The 16163-nt window shown below is 38.4% G+C and overlaps 1 protein-coding gene across 1 annotated transcript in view; it reads left to right on the top strand.

The window, feature by feature from the left end:
- Nucleotides 1-5243, top strand: part of ABRAXAS2 (abraxas 2, BRISC complex subunit) — a 35015-nt gene extending 29772 nt beyond the window's left edge. The window contains exon 9 of the mRNA XM_070752501.1: nt 3224-5243. Coding sequence (XP_070608602.1) covers nt 3224-3696 — 473 coding nt within the window. The 3' untranslated portion in view covers nt 3697-5243. The remainder of the gene's footprint in view (nt 1-3223) is intronic.
- Nucleotides 5244-16163: the final 10920 nt, after the last annotated feature.

The raw sequence follows: 16163 nt of genomic DNA, 5'->3' as shown, positions 1-16163 counted from the left end.
GGCCACTGAGAAGCCCCGCTGCCCGGCTGTCGCCTTTTGAAACAGCCGGGGGGCTTCTCGGCGTCCTCCCGAACCCGAACGCCAAACCTGAACTTTTGCTGAACTTCCGGGTTCGACATTCGGGAGGCCGCCGAGAAGCTCCGCTGCCTGGCTGTCGCCTTTTGAAACAGCCGGGTGGCATCTCGGCATTCTCCCGAACACCAAACCCGGAAGTTCGGCAAAAGTTCAGGTTCGGCGTTCGGGTTGAGGAGAATATATATATGAAGAGGCAATAGCCATCAGGATCTCTGGAACATTTAAAATTTATTTAAAACTACTAAAAATTACTGAGCTTTCGTCAATCCCTATTGACTTCATCAAAGTATTAAAATCACCATTGAAGAAATGCTTGCTTTTATATAATGCTGCTTAATTTGGTCATTGCGTATGTAAGGAGCCCACACCCTTTTTCCTTCCTGTAATTGGCTTTGTTTCACATACATACCGTTTCCCCCAAAATAAGACATCACCTGATAATAAGCCCAATCGGGTTTTTTAAATGCATGGCAATAAGGCCAACCACTTATTTCAGAATTTTTTAAAAAATGAGAGGGTCTTATTTTTGGGAAAACATGGTGTACATACACACACACACACACACACACACACACACACACATTAGAGAGAGGGGGAGGGAGGGAGATTCAAATTTGAGTTATGACATATTGCATAATACATTTTTTGTTCATCTCACGGAGGGAGGGAGATTCAAATTTGAGTTATGACATATTGCATAATACATTTTTTGTTCATCTCAGCACTGTTACTAAACATTTATTTATTTAATTTATTAATTTAATTAGATTTGTATGCCGCCCCTTTCCGAGGACTCACAGCATTTACAAGAAACAATAATAAACAATGCAATTAATACATTTACAAAAAACAATCCTAAAAAATTCTACTTTAAAAAACTTTACCGGATGAGCAATTAAAAAAAGCCTCTGAGTATCAGAAGAATAACATATTCCTTCTGCTAATGCTTCCATCAGATATGACTAACTTATGGAAAGTAAATGTAGCAAACAATCTATATCTGGATTTGCCTTGGATCTTTAGATAAAAGGGTCTTTAGTTCCCTGAGAGATCCCTCACTTGTGCTGGTACCATTCTATTAAAATGAACAGGTGAAAAATAATGAACAAGCAAATAGGAAGCACTAGAGGAGGAAGAAGATAAGACCATCCAACCTAGTGTGGTGGGCGATTTCTCAATTAATTTTTCTCCTCATTTTATAGTTGGCTTACTTAATAATAATAATTTAATAATAATTTATTAGATATGTATGCCGCCCCTCTCCAAAGACATCAAGACATCATTACTTGATGTCATGACAGGAAGCCATCAGTTTTTCTGATTTGCATGCTTCTCAATATTACCTTAAAATACTGAGAAATATAAACCCTTATATTGAGGAGAAATACAGATCCTGCATCTGTTATATTACTATCATTAAAGTGCAGGTGGAACTTTAAGGTTGAAAGCCATCAGAGAAATTGAATTTTATTCATTGAATTCATACAAGCTATAATGCGATGACAGCCGCTTAGATGGCATTCAAGAGACCAGCAAAGGCGCCCGTGGCAATATGTGGGGTACTTCATATGCAGCTCAAAACTAAAAGGCTCACTAAATGGCAGAGAATAATCCTCTGCATCTTGCCATAAGGGCAATAATGTTTATTAATTAATTCTGTACAAGAACTCTAATACAGAAGATAGCACAATTGTGGAATCCTTTTTTAAAAATAGAGAAAACTGTTTTATCATACTACAGAGTAAGGAGATGTGAAAACTTAATTATATCACAGCGATACTGTGAGTGTCCACATTGTAATACTATACTGCAATCATAAGTGATGCAAAGGAAACAAGTAAAAATGTTGGATTGTCTACAGATTACCCACAAACATGAATTCATTCACAAGAGTTCTTACTGAAGGACTTGGGAAAGGAGACTGTTTTTTCTTTCCATGTTCCTTTCTGTCTGAAAAACCATTCCAGAAATTTGCGGAAACCTCTAACAACAGTATGAGGGGGGAAATACATGATGAAAGCTATTCTTAATTCATTCAGTGCAAATTCTACTGAATCTTAATTCTTTCTTTGAATGAAAACGAAATCTGAAATTGTAGCTTTCCTTCCAAGAGTTAGAGATTTATGACACATAGAAGGTTGCAAAAGTAGACATACTGCTATCTCCACAACATCTCCTAGTACCATGAAAGAAGGATGCCATGGTGCACATAGTAGTAATCTAATTTTGTACCACAAAAGAAACTAAAAAAACATGGCATCAGTTTGCAATTTCTGGTGATATTTGGATGACAAATGAATTGTGATACATCTGCCTGCTAAGTTAAAAAAAAAAGAAAAAGTTGTAACAGTGAGTATAAAGAGCAAAGAAATGTGAAATCTCAATTTAGTGTTTTAGTGATTCTGGTCCCATTATAAATTCTCTGTGTACAGCAACTGTGAGTTGCAGCTTTGATTCTGTTATGTTACTTGAAATTAATCCACCTGAAGAAAATTTAGTTTATTATTGCAGCAATCTGGTCCTCTGTCATAATAGTGACAGACAAACCAGACCAGACCAGACCGACTATAGATAGTACCTATGTATGTATTATGACCCTTTGTAAAAGTTTTGTTGCTGCCTATCCTTCAAGAACCCCAAGAATCTATACTTAAGCTAGATAACAAAATGTTGTATACTGCTCAAAAAAATAAAGGGAACATTAAAATAACACATCCTTGATCTGAATGAATGAAATATTCTCATTGAATACTTTGTTCTGTACAAAATTGAATGTGCACAACAGCATGTGAAATTGATTGTCGATCAGTGTTGCTTCCTAAGTGGACAGTTTGATTTCACAGAATTTTGATTTGCTTGGAGTTATATTTTGTTGTTTAAGTGTTCCCTTTATTTTTTTGAGCAGTGTATATAAATGTTAGTCATGTTAATAACAAAGTAATTTACAAGAAAATAGATTTCTATTTGATATTTGTTTAGAAACCTTTCACTTAAATCCTTGGCTTACCAATTGAATACAACCTATATGTGACATTCCTTTCCCATTGATATGCAGAAACTTCTCAGCATAATAGGTTAGAAGATGCCTAAACTAATTGTCTTGATCTAACTGGTTGGTATTACAACCTTTACTTTTCCACTTTTCTAGGATTACAACAGACTCTCTTAAACAGGCAAATGTCAAATGACACCTTGGAGCCTATATTTATCCCACAAATAACACATCCTGGATTTGTTGCGGAAAGTAGCCTTGAAGAACCGGATGCTTCTGATCCTCCTCCTCCTTATGCTGACTTCAGTGCAATCAATCATGACAGTGCTGTACGTCCTGGGCTTCTAGAAAGCAGTGTTTTTATGCCTCGGCCTCAAGCAGTGGGCTCTTCTAGTTATGCTTCCACAAACACAGGATTGAAGTATTCGGGCAGTGGAACATCCATTCAGCCTTGTTCCCACCCCACCACCACCACCGATGAGAATGTTAATGAATCAGAAGACAGTGACTATGAGAATTCGCTTGACCCTACAGAGTCTTCTGACAGTGAATACGCACAAACAAGAGATTCTCGATCCTTAGCACATGTGGATGGAGATTCCAGGAACACTCAGATCTCTCAGATTTAATATAGAGCTTAACATAGGATTTATCTTTCCTTAATTGTTACAGAAATATTTTGGAATTTAACTTTGAGGAAAAGAGCTGCAAAAGAGGATTATTGTGCACAACAGATATAAAAAGACTTTGAACTTAGATGGCTTACTCACTTTGATACAGTTTTACAAGTTTTGTAATGGAACCATGAAGATAATCAACCTGTACTGATTGACCAGATTCAGGATGTACTGGTAAATAGCAAAGTGAAATTTGAAACAGTTGTAACTTTTGTTGCCATGCCTTCCAAAAGAAAAAGAAAGAAAAGGGATTTCGCAACTGAGCATGGTCTCTAATGATCTTAAATCAAACCTTACCTCGTGTACTATCATGCCTTGAATTTTAGAGAGGTTGTTTCTAATAGACATAAATCAGCAGGCTTTTTAATGATAAAGCCAAATAAATCATTGCCAGGAAAACAAACAAACAAACCTTTCTTTCCAAGAAGCCAGATTGGAACAAATGTGAATTATCCTCTCTGCATGCTCTTTCAATAGAGATGGGGTTTGTTTCATTTTTTTTTTCTACAGGCCTAATGTAAATCACTTGACATTATGGTTGCCTTTTTATGTAGAAAAGCGATTACCAGTAAATCATCTGTGAATGTCCTAAAGCATAATACTTTGACGTTGGTGGATTTAATGTGACTTTGCCACACTATCCTTATTGTCTCAGTTTTGTTCATAACACATGAAAGCACATAGTGGAAGTGGTCCGTTATGTCAGAGTTTTGTATTAGAAAACTATAAATGCTGAACATTTAATGAAGATGATAAACTCTTGCAACTTATTTGCAAAAATTGCCACACTTGCGCTTAACTTAAAAAAATTTCTTAAATTTAAATTGTGTTTCTTATTGGGGAGGGGGAGACTGCTTTTGGAAGCACGAAGCAGATTCTGCTTGAAATATATTTGGATGCACTTATTTCTTTATTATATGTTTGCAGGGTTGGTGGAGGTTTGGGTATATTTTTTAACCCCCATGATAAAAAAAACACTGCAATTTAAGCATCCGATTTGGCTTTTAGTTTAATTACCAAATAGTGAACTGTTCAGTCTATGACAATGTGTTTTGATCATGCATAATTCCACTCATTAATATCCAACCTCCCCCCTCCTTTTTTGTTTTAAGATGTCAGACTTCCTCGGGCTAAAATCTCAATAGCTAAACAGTCTGATATCTATTTATTCGTCTTCTATGTCTCTAATGAATAAAAAATAGCATTTAAATCATTTATCTCCTTGGATATTTGGGACTGTAAAACATTTCTATTCCACTACTTAATATATTCTTTGGCCTTAACACGATGCATTTTTTCATTGCTGTAGTCTGTTCTAATTAACAAAAAATATTTGGATTTTATTAACTGGGTATACAAGCTACTATAGTGCAGTTTGTTCAATAAGTGCTGTTGCCATCTCATCAGTTCATTTGAGAAATTTTTAATCTTGCTCAGAAACTTTTAAATGTACATCTTTGACAAAGGTAAATGTGACAATAAAATCTTATTTAATCCTTTATCTTTTAATATTTGTCAGCAGGGTCCCATTATAGCAAAATCATGTATCTGCAAAGAAAAAATTATGCTGTTTTGTTTTCATATGAATCATTTTTTAATAAAACAACTGCATGTTGGCTCCTATATTAGCAGACAGTAAAGAGAAGCATACCCATGAGTGTAGTGTATTCATGACAATGACAGTGTTTAAATGTTCATTTATTCACGTCAAACTATTACAATTTTTTTGCAGCCAATGTGATTTTTACTTCCGTTCTATTCCCAAATAATTTTTGTGAACACTTCTATTTACTATACATGCCATTGAAACAGCTGTTGAATCATGACATCGCCTATTAAAACATATTTTTGAAAAGTCAAAAAAACTAATTTTATGTAAACTTACTTTTAAGTCATCAAGAAGACACTTTGGCAACTTTAAGCTTGGCGGACTTCAACTCCCAGAATTCTGCAGCCAGCAAAGAATTCTAGGAATTGAAGTCTGCCAGGCTTAAAGTTGCCAAGATTGGAGACCCCTGCTTTAGGTAAATATTGGAGCTGAACACACCTATTAAAGCCCAGTTATATTTCTTCAATCAGTCGGTCTGAAGCTAAAGAAGGCCCTATGATTTTTCCTTGAGCTATGGCCAATTCCATCTATAGGTAGTCCTTGACTCGCTAGCACAATTAAGCCCAAATTTCTATTGCTAAACAAGGCAATTGCTAAATGAGTTTTTCCCCATTTTATGACCTTTTTGCCATGGTTGTTCAGCAAATTGCTGCAGTTGCCATTGGTAAACAAATTTGGCTTTCCCCATTGACTTTGGCAGAAGCCAGTTAGGTTAGAAATGATGATCACATAACCCTAGGATAAGGCTATTGTCAATACATTCCAGTTTTCAAGTATCCAAATTTTGATAATGTGACCATGGTGATGCTACCAGGGTTGTAAATATGAAAAATGCTTATAAATGACATTTGTAATGCCATAGTAACTTCAGATGGCCACTAAATGAATAGTAAGTGGGAGGCTGCTTGTATTCTGTCTGTTAAATTTTAACATCTGACCAAGAATGTCACTTCCAGAATTTTCACTAAATATTTGAACCAAATACTCATAGTTCATAAAAGCACTTTAAAATAGTGTGTATCTAATGTAGAAGTGCTGGTGTTTAGCTACCTATAGGTAGCATGAAGACGTTAAATGAGCCTTTAGTCACATTGGGTGGGAATTATAAATGGAGCACATGCCAAAGAACACAATGTAAAAGAAAGTTGCCATAATTGAATCCCAAATATAAGAACTCTTTGGCTTTTGGGTAACAGATTCCAAGGAAAATATTAAGCCTTTTTGATGGGGGGGAGATCCCAAATTCAAGCCAGAGACTTAATCTGAAAGCATAAGTAATACATATTACTATAACCACAATAATACAGCATGAAACAAATCCTTTTTGAAAATATTCTCGATTGTATGAGGCTGGAAAGCAAGAAATCAGGATTATATGTGCTCTGGAAAAGCTCTATGTGCAGCCCTTCCAAAAGCTTATCAAATTATACTAATTAACTACACAAAGATTAATCTAAATCAAATTTACTTGTTTTTTTTTAAAAAAAATCATACACAACTTGCTTACTGGAATGCAATGCCCAGCCCAAACATGATAGAAGTAAAGCTGAGTTCCAATGAGCCCTGGACTTCTCTTTCAGATGTTGCTAGGGAAAAGCCAGTACACATCCATCTGGGCTCTGAATCTGGCCATTTAATTCTACTCAATGTAGTGCATCTTTCTGACTCTGAAGCAGGCAACTATTGCTCTTTTATCAGTGCTCTCCCAATCAACAGGGTCTCTGGCTCACTCAATACTAAAAACTTCTAGCAAACTTTAAGCAGCTGGTGGGTCAGAGAGGACCAAACTCTGGAAACCTATTTATGCAAGGAATGGCTTTGACCCCCATGGGGCTGCCAATGAGCATTCTGAGAAGCTAATTTGTAAATGCCCCTTTTGTGAGCAGGCATGTCTCTCTTGACAGTATTTTTTCTGAGTGCAGGCATTCACATCCTCCTAAAATTCCAGATGTGCTTCTGGTCTAGATTGACTATTCAAGCAACAAAGGCTCTTTTCAATAGATAAGGACCTTATATCTGAAAGAGGATTTAGATAATACATTGTAAAATGCTGTGTTTTTTTCTGCGTTCTGTTTTACAGGTAATCTTACCTGAGTTTGCATTTCTTTATAGTATGTCCTGTTGAGTGGCATTCCAGACTTGTTCTTGTCATACAGAATTGACAAAGAGCTAAATCACAAACAACTGGTTTGAAAATCTATAGTGTACACATCATAACCTTCATAGAGTCACTGAAACTTGAGAAATAAATAGATAAGGAAATAGACTACCCAGTTTATTACAGTATGCAGTTTCTTGAGAAGTTGTTTTTCCCTTCGGAAAAAAATAATTTAAGTACTAAATAAAATACTGAGTTTTATTGTCAGAGCAACATGAAAAATACTTCAAGGAATGTGTACTGTCAATGATCAAAGGACAAAGCATGTACAGTAGTTAAGCTTATAAATATTGTTCTTAAAAGCAAGCATATATAGTAAACAAGTTGCCTAATGTTAAAATATTTCTTTTGAGTGCATCTTGGGCATTTCTTATTGTGAGTCTTAATTGACACATAGTTGATTAATTGATTCATTTTATTTCCTAGTTGTTAAATGTCTGTTTTGCTGAAATATTTTTTAAAAATCACTGATTGCCCAGAATCTGACCATATCCAAGTATAATTGTTGTTGTTGTTGTTGTTATTATTATTATTATTATTATTATTATTTGGATTTTTATGCTGCCCCTCTCTAGGGACTCAGGGCAGCTTACAGCATTTTAAAAAAAAATACAAAATATGATAAATCCAATTTAAACTAAAGCTAACAATTTAAAATCCCAATTCATTAAAAAAAGCCAGTCACTCTCATACTAACAAACAAAACCTACATTCATTCATCGGCAGGGGCTGATGTCCCCAGGCCTGTCGGCACAAGTGGGTAGTCGAACCTCAAGATGATAAGGGCATGAGTGACTATGAGTAGAGACTGCCTGTCCAGATAGAGCTGCAACTGGTTCACCAGGTGAGCCTGGGTGAACGCCCTCCTCACCACAGCTGAAAGATGATGGTCTAAGCTCAACTGTGGATCGAGGAGGATGCCCAAGTTACGAACCCTCTCTGAGGGGGTCAAAAATTCTGAACCCAGAGTGATGGACGGACAGATGGGATTGTTCTTGGGAGGCAAAACCCACAGCCACTCTCTCTTGCCGAGGTTGAGTCTGAGCTCATGCAAACCCTAACAGCCTCCAGACACCGGCACATTACTTCCGTTGTTTCACTGAGTGGACACAGGGTGGAGATGTATAGCTGAGTGTCATCAGCATACTGATGGTAACTCACCCCATGCCCTCAGATGATCTCACCAGTGGTTTCATGTAGATATTAAACAGCAGGGGGAAGAGGACTGACCCCTGAGGAACTCCACAAAGGAGGGACCTAGGGGTCGATTTCTATGTCCTCTAGGTCAGTGATTTTCAACCTTTTTTGAGCTGCGGCACATTTTTTACATTTATGAAACCCTGGGGCACTTGGGGGGGGGGGAAGAGGGCTAAAAAAAGTTTGGACAAAATAATTCTCTCTCTCTTCCTCCCCTTCGCTCTATTTCTTTCTCCTTCCCTCTTTCTCGCCCTTCCTCCCTTCCTTCTTCTTTCTCTCTCTCTCTCTCCATCCCTCTTTCTCTTTTTTGCTCTCTTTCTCTCTCCCTCCCTATGTCCCTCTATGTCTTTCTCTCTCTCTCCTTCCCTCCCTCTCTTTCTCTCTCTCTTGCTTTCTTTCTCTCTCTTGCTCTCTCTCTCTTTCTCTTGTTCTCTTTCCCTCTCTTGCTTTCTCTCTCTCTCTCTTGCTTTCTTTCTCTCTGAGCTTCGCGGCACACCTGACCATGTCTCACGGCACACTAGTGTGCCACGGCACACTGGTTGAAAAACACTGCTAGGTAATTATAATCAGGGCAAAGCAATTGATCTGATAGTTGCAGAATTTAAGACTCTTATCAGTTCTTTAAGGGGGCCAGTGTTGTTCCAGATCAGTGAGGGGGGAGTGTTCTTCTACTGCTTTTGTTATTCTGTCATGGCCTTAGTTTGAACTAGTTATGAAAAACTTATGAAAAGTTTAATTTACAAAGACAATAAATAGTGAAATCTCTTACAGCTTGTTACCAAAAAGTTTCTGCACTCCAGAAAATTTAGAATTGCATTATGAAAGAGAAAATGATTCTTAAAGGATAGCCGTTATTCACTATCATATCTATGGGCTACTTCTAATTTGAAGTTTTAAAGGTTTATTAAAAATATTAAGATCCAGTTCTCATATTTGCAGAAGTTCTTAAATGAAACTGGTAAGTAATTCAACATTCATTTTCTTTGAATTGCAAGTTTTTAAAGTGATATGAATTCTATATTAAAAATCAGGTAAAATTATACTTTGCAATTCAAAAATGAATCTTAACTAATTTTATCTTGAACTGATCTGCTGTGCATTTATTTCCAACATTTAATCATCCTCAAAAAAAAAAAAACCCTCCCAAATTATATTTTTAAAGTTGTCATTTTAAAACAATTGTGAAGAAAGAAATGTGTGTGCATGACAACTGAGCTGTTTGGAAAAGCATTTGGCTCTGATGAATTTAAAATTATTCCTTCCAACTTCTTTGAATCTCACTGAGGCAGTATGGTCTGTCACAATACTTGTTTTGTTCTTTCCAGTGTCCAGTGTTCTGGCACGCCCGTTAGACTTAATAGGTTCCACATTCTTACATAATGTACACAGAGATTTGGTGCAGTCAATGCAGCAAAGGTAAACTTCCTTGTATTCTTTTGTTCCCTCGGCTTTCCAATTCTCATTGGCTATCTGATCTCATATATCTACCTTTTCTAAAATCTAATTTATTTGACATTTCCCTATCTATGTAGGATTTTTATTTTCTTGTAAGCTAATAACATTTTCTGCAACTGAGGAACAAGCACAAATTACTGGTAATTCATACATCATTCTTTTTTAATGTAGGAATATATGACCCATTCAAGTCTCCAAATCACAATGTCTTATTTTAAAGTTAGGGCCAGAGCTAGTATAGAAGATTGACGGCAGAAAAAGACCTCTAGTCTGCCCTTATAGTATTTCTTGTGTTTTATCTGAGGATGGATAATAACATAAGAAGAGCCATGCTGAATCAGGCCAAAGCCCATCGAGTCCAACATTCTGTGTCACACAGTGGTGCACCAATTGTGCATGGGGATCTTGAGCAGAAAAAGAAGGCAAAACCCTCCCTTTCCCTTAAACCCCAACAAATGGTACTCAACGGAAGCCTGCCTGCCTCAACCAACATAGAGGTGGCACATGGACATCCATTTCAATAACTACCGATACGCTTGGCATCCATGAATCTGTCTAATCCTGCCTTGAAGCTATCAAGGCTGACAGCTGCCACGACTTCTGGAAGTGATTTCCATATACCAACGATCCTCTGGGTGAAGAAATATTCCCCTTTTATTTGTTCTCACTTTCTTACCTATGAGCTTTAGGGAGTGCCCCCTCGTCCTAGAATTGTGTGATAGAGAAAAAAAAATTTCTCTATCCACCATTTCTATCCCATGCATGATTTTATACACTTCGATCAAGTCACCCCTTAAACGCCATCTTTCAAGGCTGAAGAGACCAAGGCGTTGCAATCTGGTTTCATAAGGGAGGTGCTCCATTTCTTTCATCATACTTGTTGCCTCTTTTTTGTACCTTATGTTTATCCCAGGCATGTTTAAATTCAGTTACTGTGGATTTGCCAACCAAGTCTGCTGGAAGTTTGTTCATTTAAATCACTCTTTTTTTTTCTTCTGCAGCTTTAAACAATCAAATGGGTATTTCATCTGGACACAGAATAACAGAGTTGGAAGGGACCTTGTAGGTCATCTAGTCCAAATCTTGCCCCCCTGCCCCCACACTCAAGCAGGAAACCCTACACCATTTCCAACAGATGGCAGTCCAATCTCTTCTTGAAAGTCTCAAGTGTTGAATCTCCCACAACTTCCGAAGGGAAGCTGTTCCATTGGTTGGTTGTTCTCACTGTCGGGAAGTTCCATCTTATTTCTAGGTTAAATACCTCCTTGATCAGTTTGTTTGTTTATTTCTTTATTTCTGAATTTATTTCTGTATTTATTTATTTATTTATTTATTTCTGTATTTATTTCTGCGTTTATTTATTTCTGCATTTATTTATTTATTTCTGCATTTATTTATTTCTTCATTTGTTTGTTTGTTTGTTTGTTTGTTTATTTATTTATTTATTTATTTATTTATTTATTTATTTATTTATTTATTTATTTATTAGATTAATTAATTAGACTTCCATGCCGCCCTTCTCAGACTCTGGGCAGCTCACAAGAAAAATACAAAACATAGAAATCTAAAATCTAAAAACATCCATTTTCCATCCATTATTCTTGTCTGGCATTGGGGTGCTTTGGAAAATAGCTTGACCTCCCTCCTCTCCGTGGTAGCCCCTCAAATATTGGAATACTGCTATATGTCTCCCCTAGTCCTTCTCTTCACTAGACTTAGCCATGCCCAGTTCCTGTAACCGTTTTTCATATGTTTTAGTCTCCAAGGCCCCTGATCATCTTTGTTGCTCTTCTCCGTTCTCTTTCTAGCATCTCAATATCTCTTTTTACAACATAGCGACCAAAACTGGATGCAGTATTCTAGGTGTGGTCTTACTAAGGCTTTATTGAGTAGTGCTACTTCCTCACATAATTTGATCCCTCTGTTAATTTAAAATTCTATTGGCTTTTTTGGTTGCTGTTACACCCTGCTGGCTCATATTTGATTGCCCAGTAGGACAATAGTTACTGCTATTAAGCCTGGATTCACCTAATCTGTATATGTGCTTTTGGTTTTTCTAGCTTAAGTGTAAGACTACTTTTTGCTAGGTTGAATTTCATTTTGTCAGATAGAGCACAGTGTTTAAGTCTGTTGAGATCCATCTAGATCTTGAGCCTATCATCTAGGATGCTGGCTATTCCTGCCAGCTTAGTATCATCTGGGCTTAGTCCTTTGCTATTTGTGGCCGCTCAATTGCAAATCATAACTTACTTTCTAGATGTAATTTTTTCATAATATATTCTGTCTGCAAATGTTTATTTCAGTTTATAAACGCATTTATGCAGTGGTGGGCTGCTCCTGGTTCAGACCAGTTCTTAGAATCTGTAGCAGCGGCAGGAGGCTCGACCCAACCACCTGGAATGCTTCTGCGCATGCACGCATGAACCAGTAACAAAATAATTCAGAATCCATTACTGCGTTTATGTAGTAAAAAATATTTCAGTATATGTCTTTTATCTTCCTCTGACATTGTTTGCCTCTGTCGGAACTCTTCCACGATTAATTTTTAGCATTTATTTATTATTAATTTTATTTATTATTTAGATTTGTATGCCGCCCCTCTCCGAAGACTCGGGGCTGCTCACAACAAGATAGAACAAATCAGAAATAATCAGAAAACTTTAAAATTTATACAAGATTTAAAAGAACCCCATATACTAACAGACGCACACACAAACATACCATGCATAAATTAAACATGCCCGGGGAGGTGTTTCAATTCCCTCATGCCTGACGGCAGAGGTGGATTTTAAGGAGTTTACGGAAGGCAGGGAGAGTAGGGGCAGTTCTAATCTCTGGGGGGGTTGGTTCCAGAGAGTCGGTGCCGCCACAGAGAAGGCTCTTCCCCTGGGGCCCACCAACCGACATTGTTTAGTTGACGGGACCCGGAGAAGGCCCACTCTGTGGGACCTAATCGGTCGCTGGGATTCGTGTGGCAGGAGGCGGTCTCGGAGATATTCTGGTCCAGTGCCATGAAGGGCTTTAAAGGTCATAACCAACACTTTGAATTGTGACCGGAAATTGATCGGCAGCCAATGCAGACTGCGGAGTGATGGTGAAACATGGGCATACCTAGGTAAGCCCATGACTGCTCTCGCAGCTGCATTCTGCACGATCTGAAGTTTCCGAACACTTTTCAAAGGTAACCCCATGTAGAGAGCATTACAGTAGTCGAACCTCGAGGTGATGAGGGGATGAGTGACTGTGAGCAATGAGTCCCGGTCCAGATAGGGCCGCAACTGGTGCACCAGGTGAACCTGGGCAAACGCCCCCCTCGCCACAGCTGAAAGATGGTTCTCTAATGTGAGCTGTGGATCGAGGAGGACGCCCAAGTTGCGGACCCTCTCCGAGGGGGTCAATAATTCCCCCCCCCCCAGGGTAATGGACGGACAGATGGAATTGTCCTTGGGAGGCAAAACCCACAGCCACTCCGTCTTATCCGGGTTGAGTTTGAGTCTGTTGACACCCATCCAGGCCCCAACAGCCTCCAGGCACTCACTTCCACAGCATTCCTACCCTCCTATCCTGGCTATACATTTTCCTGGAATTTTTCTAATACGATAATCTTAAAAGGATCTTTATCCTCCATTTCATTTTTTCACAGCAACATTTTTCTAGTTTATCTTGTTGACATACATTCAATCATTGTACTCTTCCCCAATGTTCTCTCACTCCATATTTCTTTGACTTTTCTCTAAAAGATATTTGGGTGGGGTTTTTTGGGGTTTTTTTTTAATGTTGGGGAAGATCTCTTTGCTTCAGTTTTCACATACTAAATTTGTTCTCTTCATCTTGTTTTTTTACTGTCTTTTTCCATCATATTTTTTTCTGGCATCTCTGTTCTCTTCAATTTTTCTAGATTTTATGTGCATATTTGTAATGAATAATTCACGGTCCATTCCACAATGTGAATGTGGATGTATCCTGGCATTTTTCTTATGAGGTAATCTCTGCTTTTGATGTCCATCTGGTGATATCATAAAAGTTGGTACTTAAATTGTTTGACGCAGGTGGGGACAATAAAAAGATGTTATTAACCTATCTCCTGGAGTTTGGCATTTACCTATGATTCAAGGTTCTGCCTCATCATTAGCTCTCAGTGTACATAATATAATTTATATATTTAAAAATATATTTAGCAACGGCAGGCAGACGCACACTACAGAGTGTAGGCAGGTGGGGGCGCTATGGGTAAGTGCATGCTATAGAGTGCATACATCTAGAGGTGTGCTATAGAGCAGGGTTCTCCAACCTTGGCAACTTTAAGTCTTGTGGACTTCAACTCACATAATTCCTCAGCCAGCTTTGCTAGCTGAGGAATTCTGGGAGTTGAAGTCCACTAGTCTTAAAGTTGTCAAAGTTGGAGAATCCTACTATAGAGCTATCGGATCCTCAGAATGGAAAGCAGGAGGAGAGACTTACAAGAGCAATTTTCACCCTTTCCTGCCAGCTTCACCATTAACTTAGCTGGTGGGAAACCAGCAGGGAAATTTGCAAACGGTGATTGTGTAACCACCATTGTGGCTGCACGGCTATTACCATTTTGAGTATTGTCAAACAAAAAGTACATATTCAAACAAGCAAAATGAAAAAAAATTAAAATGTGACAGGGATGATAATCATGCTACTGCACTTCTGCACACCCCTTTAAGGATGTCATAAATATGGGATGAAGTCCACAGAGGTTAAGTTGGAATTAAAACTGATGACATGACCACAGAGTTGCTGTAATAGCTTATTTATTATTATTATTTATTTATTCAATTTTTATGCTGCCCTTCTTCTTAGACTCAGGGTGGCTTACAACATGTTAGCAATAGCACTTTTTAACAGAGCCAGCATATTGCCCCCACAATCCGGGTCCTCATTTCACCCACCTCGGAAGGATGGAAGGCCGAGTCAACCTTGAGCTGGTGATGAGATTTGAACCGCTGACCTTCAGATCTACAGTCAGCTTCAGTGGCCTGCAGTACAACACTCTACTTGCTGCGCCACCCCGGCTTGCTGTAACTTTGAGGACCAATTGTAAATTCTTGTTCAATACTTTGAACAGTTGTTGATCTAGTAGTTGTAAATCAAGGACTACAGGTAGTCCTCACTTAATAGCTGATTGCTTAACATAGCGACCCCTAACCTTTTGGGCACCAGGGACCAGTTCCGTGAAAAGAGGTTTTTCCATAGACTGAAGGGTGTGGTTTCATGTGCTGCCTACATCCCTTGCATGGGGCTTCACTTGTTTGCGCAGACCGATTTCTGGCATGCCGTAACTGGTATCAGTCCATGGACCAGGGGTGGTGAACCCCTGGCTTAGCAACCATTCAAAGTGATGGACCTCCCCAAAGGTACCTATGACTCAATTCTGGAGTTCCAACAATACTACCAACCCAAGGTCACCTGACCACTTTTGGAGCACTTGGCAATTGACTCACTTTTACAACTGGTTGCAGCATTCTGTGATGACCACAATTTATGGTTTTGGCCTTCAGAGCCAGTTTCCAGCAAAAAGAAATGGACCTAAGCATGAATATTCTTGCTTTACAATCACTCCGTTTTATGTCCACCGCAAAAAATGATAGTAAAATCAGCTCAGTCTCATTTATTTATTTATTTATTCATTCATTCATTCATTCATTCATTCATTCATTCGATTTTTATGCCGCCCTTCTCCTTAGACTCAGGGCGGCTTACAACATGTTAGCAATAGCACTTTTGAACAGAGCCAGCATATTGTCTCCACAGTCTGGGTTCTCATTTTACCCACCTCAGAAGGATGGGAGGCTGAGTCAACCTTGAGCCGGTGATGAGATTTGAACCGCTGACCTGCAGATCTACAGTCAGCTTCAGTGGCCTGCAGTACAGCACTCTACCTGCTGCGCCACCCCAGCTCATGATTTACGAACAAACTCCGAGTACCGATATAATCGTAAGGTGAGGATTACATGCTGCTGGGGGAATCTGGGA

Source organism: Erythrolamprus reginae, chromosome 5 (genome assembly GCF_031021105.1).
Source record: "Erythrolamprus reginae isolate rEryReg1 chromosome 5, rEryReg1.hap1, whole genome shotgun sequence".
In the NCBI taxonomy this organism is placed as follows: domain Eukaryota; kingdom Metazoa; phylum Chordata; class Lepidosauria; order Squamata; family Dipsadidae; genus Erythrolamprus; species Erythrolamprus reginae.
Note: the sequence above shows the minus strand (reverse complement) of the source record. Positions and strands in the feature narration are given on the sequence as shown.